This window comes from Etheostoma spectabile, chromosome 13, assembly GCF_008692095.1.
Source record: "Etheostoma spectabile isolate EspeVRDwgs_2016 chromosome 13, UIUC_Espe_1.0, whole genome shotgun sequence".
Lineage (NCBI taxonomy): Eukaryota > Metazoa > Chordata > Actinopteri > Perciformes > Percidae > Etheostoma > Etheostoma spectabile.
In genome coordinates, this window is record NC_045745.1 from 21,643,033 (window position 1) to 21,645,533 (window position 2,501).

Genomic DNA, 2,501 nt, shown 5'->3' on the forward strand with positions numbered 1-2,501 from the left:
CGTAGAAAATTAGCCTCTGAATAATTAAGCTAATTAGGCTTAGACAGACAATAGCTAATTAGTGCCTAATTAAGAGAAATGAATCCACAACTACATTTGTTTTCTGTTATCAAAAGTGCACTGGCTACATAACAACTCCCTGTCACTGTGATACTAATTGAAATTATTTTGGATTCATTATGTGTGACTGAGTGCGTTGTGATTATATTGCATTTTGTGCATCTTGTTTTGTGGCTTTACATGCTTGGGACTGCAGTTTAACCAAAGATAACTGGTGACAAGTCAACCCTAATCGCATGTAGTCCATTAATAAGAACTAACACACCTCAGTTCATTTTGCTTTAACACCAGGGGATGTTTCAGAAAAAAACAGCAAGTGTTCACTTTATTATTTGTAGCATTCATTGTGAAGATTTTATCAAGGTCCTTGTACGCCTTTTTGCTATTCAATATTAGGAAAGCCTCTCCTTCCACCTCTGCCTGCAACAAGCTTATCCTGAAGATTGCTGAAGATCAGACAAAATGTTGTGCCAATCAAAATATTTAATCTCTAAACACGGCAAGCGTTGCATCTGATCATGTTGTGACCATCATCTTTCATTATTCACCACAAAACATGACATGGGAAGTTCTATTAACTGCTGCAGCTTACTGATAATTAAATGCTTTTACAACAATGTCACTTATTTGCAATCCTAGTTATTTTGAAAGCCCATTTTACAGAACCATTATAAGTGTACTGCTGGTGTATTTGTTCAGTACAGTAATGAGACAGCAGTTTGACACAAACCTGCATTAACCAATCAGGGTTGGATATTCCTGCAAGGCAGAGATCACTGAAGGAGTTGTCATAGCTTGCAGGACAATGATGAGAACCATTGTAAGAGGTTACATTCTGCGTCTTTTATTCCTGGGAAACTAAATTGCATTGTATCAAATTCTATTGTGCTTCCATTTATAGCTACTTACGTTGTAAGTCTCCAGCTTGACTTTGTTTCTAAAGATGTGAGTTGTGAAGTTGGTTTTCTGAAAAACTTCATTGAATGCAGCCTCGTCCTTAGGAACACACACACACACACACACACACACACACACACACACAGCAACACACAGTTAAGTTAGACCTCCTGGAAATTGTTAAGGTAATTCAACAGTTTGTTCAGTTGGGAACAAACTAGTGAGAACGTGTGATGTGTGTGTGTGTGTGTGTGTTGTGTGTGTGTGTGGTGTGTGTGTTGTGTTGTGTGTGTGTGTGTGTGTGTGTGTGTGTGTGTGTGTGTGTGTGTGTGTGTGTGTTGGTGTCTCACTGTGTCTCTGAGCTGTCCCAGTGTTTCTGTACTGTGACCTAACAGGACCTCAGCTGTCTCCTGAAAGCATGTCACCCACTGGTTATCCCCGAAGTCTGCTAAGTTGGCCTGAGAGTCAGACAGACAGAGATGATGAAGGGGGGAGGGATTATTCATGTGTCCGCATTCAAGTGTGTGTATGTGTGATCACAGAAGTTACAATATTCCTCATAGTGACTAACGAACATAAATTATGTGCACTGTATGCATTTTTCACTTACAGAAAGAAGGAGTCTGTATTTAAAGTTAGGGAACTCTTGGTTACACTTATCGCAGCGGTACAGTCCGTTTTGTTGGTCAATAACCTTCTTGTTGCAGTCTGCAGATGGACAGGCCTGGTATAGACAATTCTCCTTACGAGTGTATAGCACTGTTGCCACGCAGCTGAAATAGTCCGTCTGAGAAGAAAGAACAAAAATGGCAGAGTAGGAAATGTAATTATGTAGCTGCGACATCAATAAAAACTACCAAATCACATCAAACTGCTGCAATTTGAACGTCTATGAGGCTGCAGTCAATTTGCAGGTGCTATCCCCTTTCACAATATTGTGCTAAGGAGAAATCTAAGCTGCAAATCAAGTTACATATTGGAAAAATATACCAAAGCAGACGAAATAGTAAGAGTCAGGATAGCATTGTTATGGAACATCTAGTTTCCTTGTTTAACTGGAAGCTTTCTCCCTTGAATGTGTGGGTGGTTTCTTGTAGTACTGGCAGATGTTAAAAACATGAAGATAACTGTAGCTGTCCTTGTGACTATCTTATATTTGTTTTGTTTCATGAAAATGTCAGATCATACCACTCTGATTCTTTTTTTTAAGTCTTAGCCTTGAGTAAAACGGTATTACCAAGACTTTTTCAATTGCATTGTCAATTTCAAACAAAGGAGAATTCAAGCCTACACCCCATAAATGAAACAGCTTTTCATTTCAGGCTGTAAGTGTGAGGCCACAGGACTTATATTCTTGAAATGATACAGCCAAATGCATGTTGGACTACTCCACTCATGTACTCGAAAGAGATAAATATGACCCTCTTAGCTGGGGAAAAAAATTTTACTTATAAAAAATTAAAAATATATAGTATAGGTCCTAGTTACACAACTACACTACCGGTCAGAGGTTTAGGGTCACTTTGAAATTTCCATTGCACTCC

The 2,501-nt window shown here is 38.8% G+C and overlaps 1 protein-coding gene across 6 annotated transcripts in view; it reads right to left on the reverse strand.

Annotated features, from left to right (window-relative positions):
* The window catches only part of LOC116700221 (replication protein A 70 kDa DNA-binding subunit), a 61,040-nt gene that overhangs the window by 29,335 nt on the left and 29,204 nt on the right, over positions 1 to 2,501 (reverse strand). For all 6 annotated transcript variants that reach the window (XR_004334604.1, XM_032533214.1, XM_032533211.1 and 3 more), the window contains 3 exons: positions 1,568 to 1,744; positions 1,308 to 1,415; positions 970 to 1,056 (listed from right to left, as the gene is read on the reverse strand). Coding sequence is in view for 5 of the 6 variants with exons in the window: in XM_032533214.1 (XP_032389105.1) it covers positions 970 to 1,056; positions 1,308 to 1,415; positions 1,568 to 1,744 (372 nt within the window). In the remaining variant the exon portion in view is untranslated. The remainder of the gene's footprint in view (positions 1 to 969; positions 1,057 to 1,307; positions 1,416 to 1,567; positions 1,745 to 2,501) is intronic.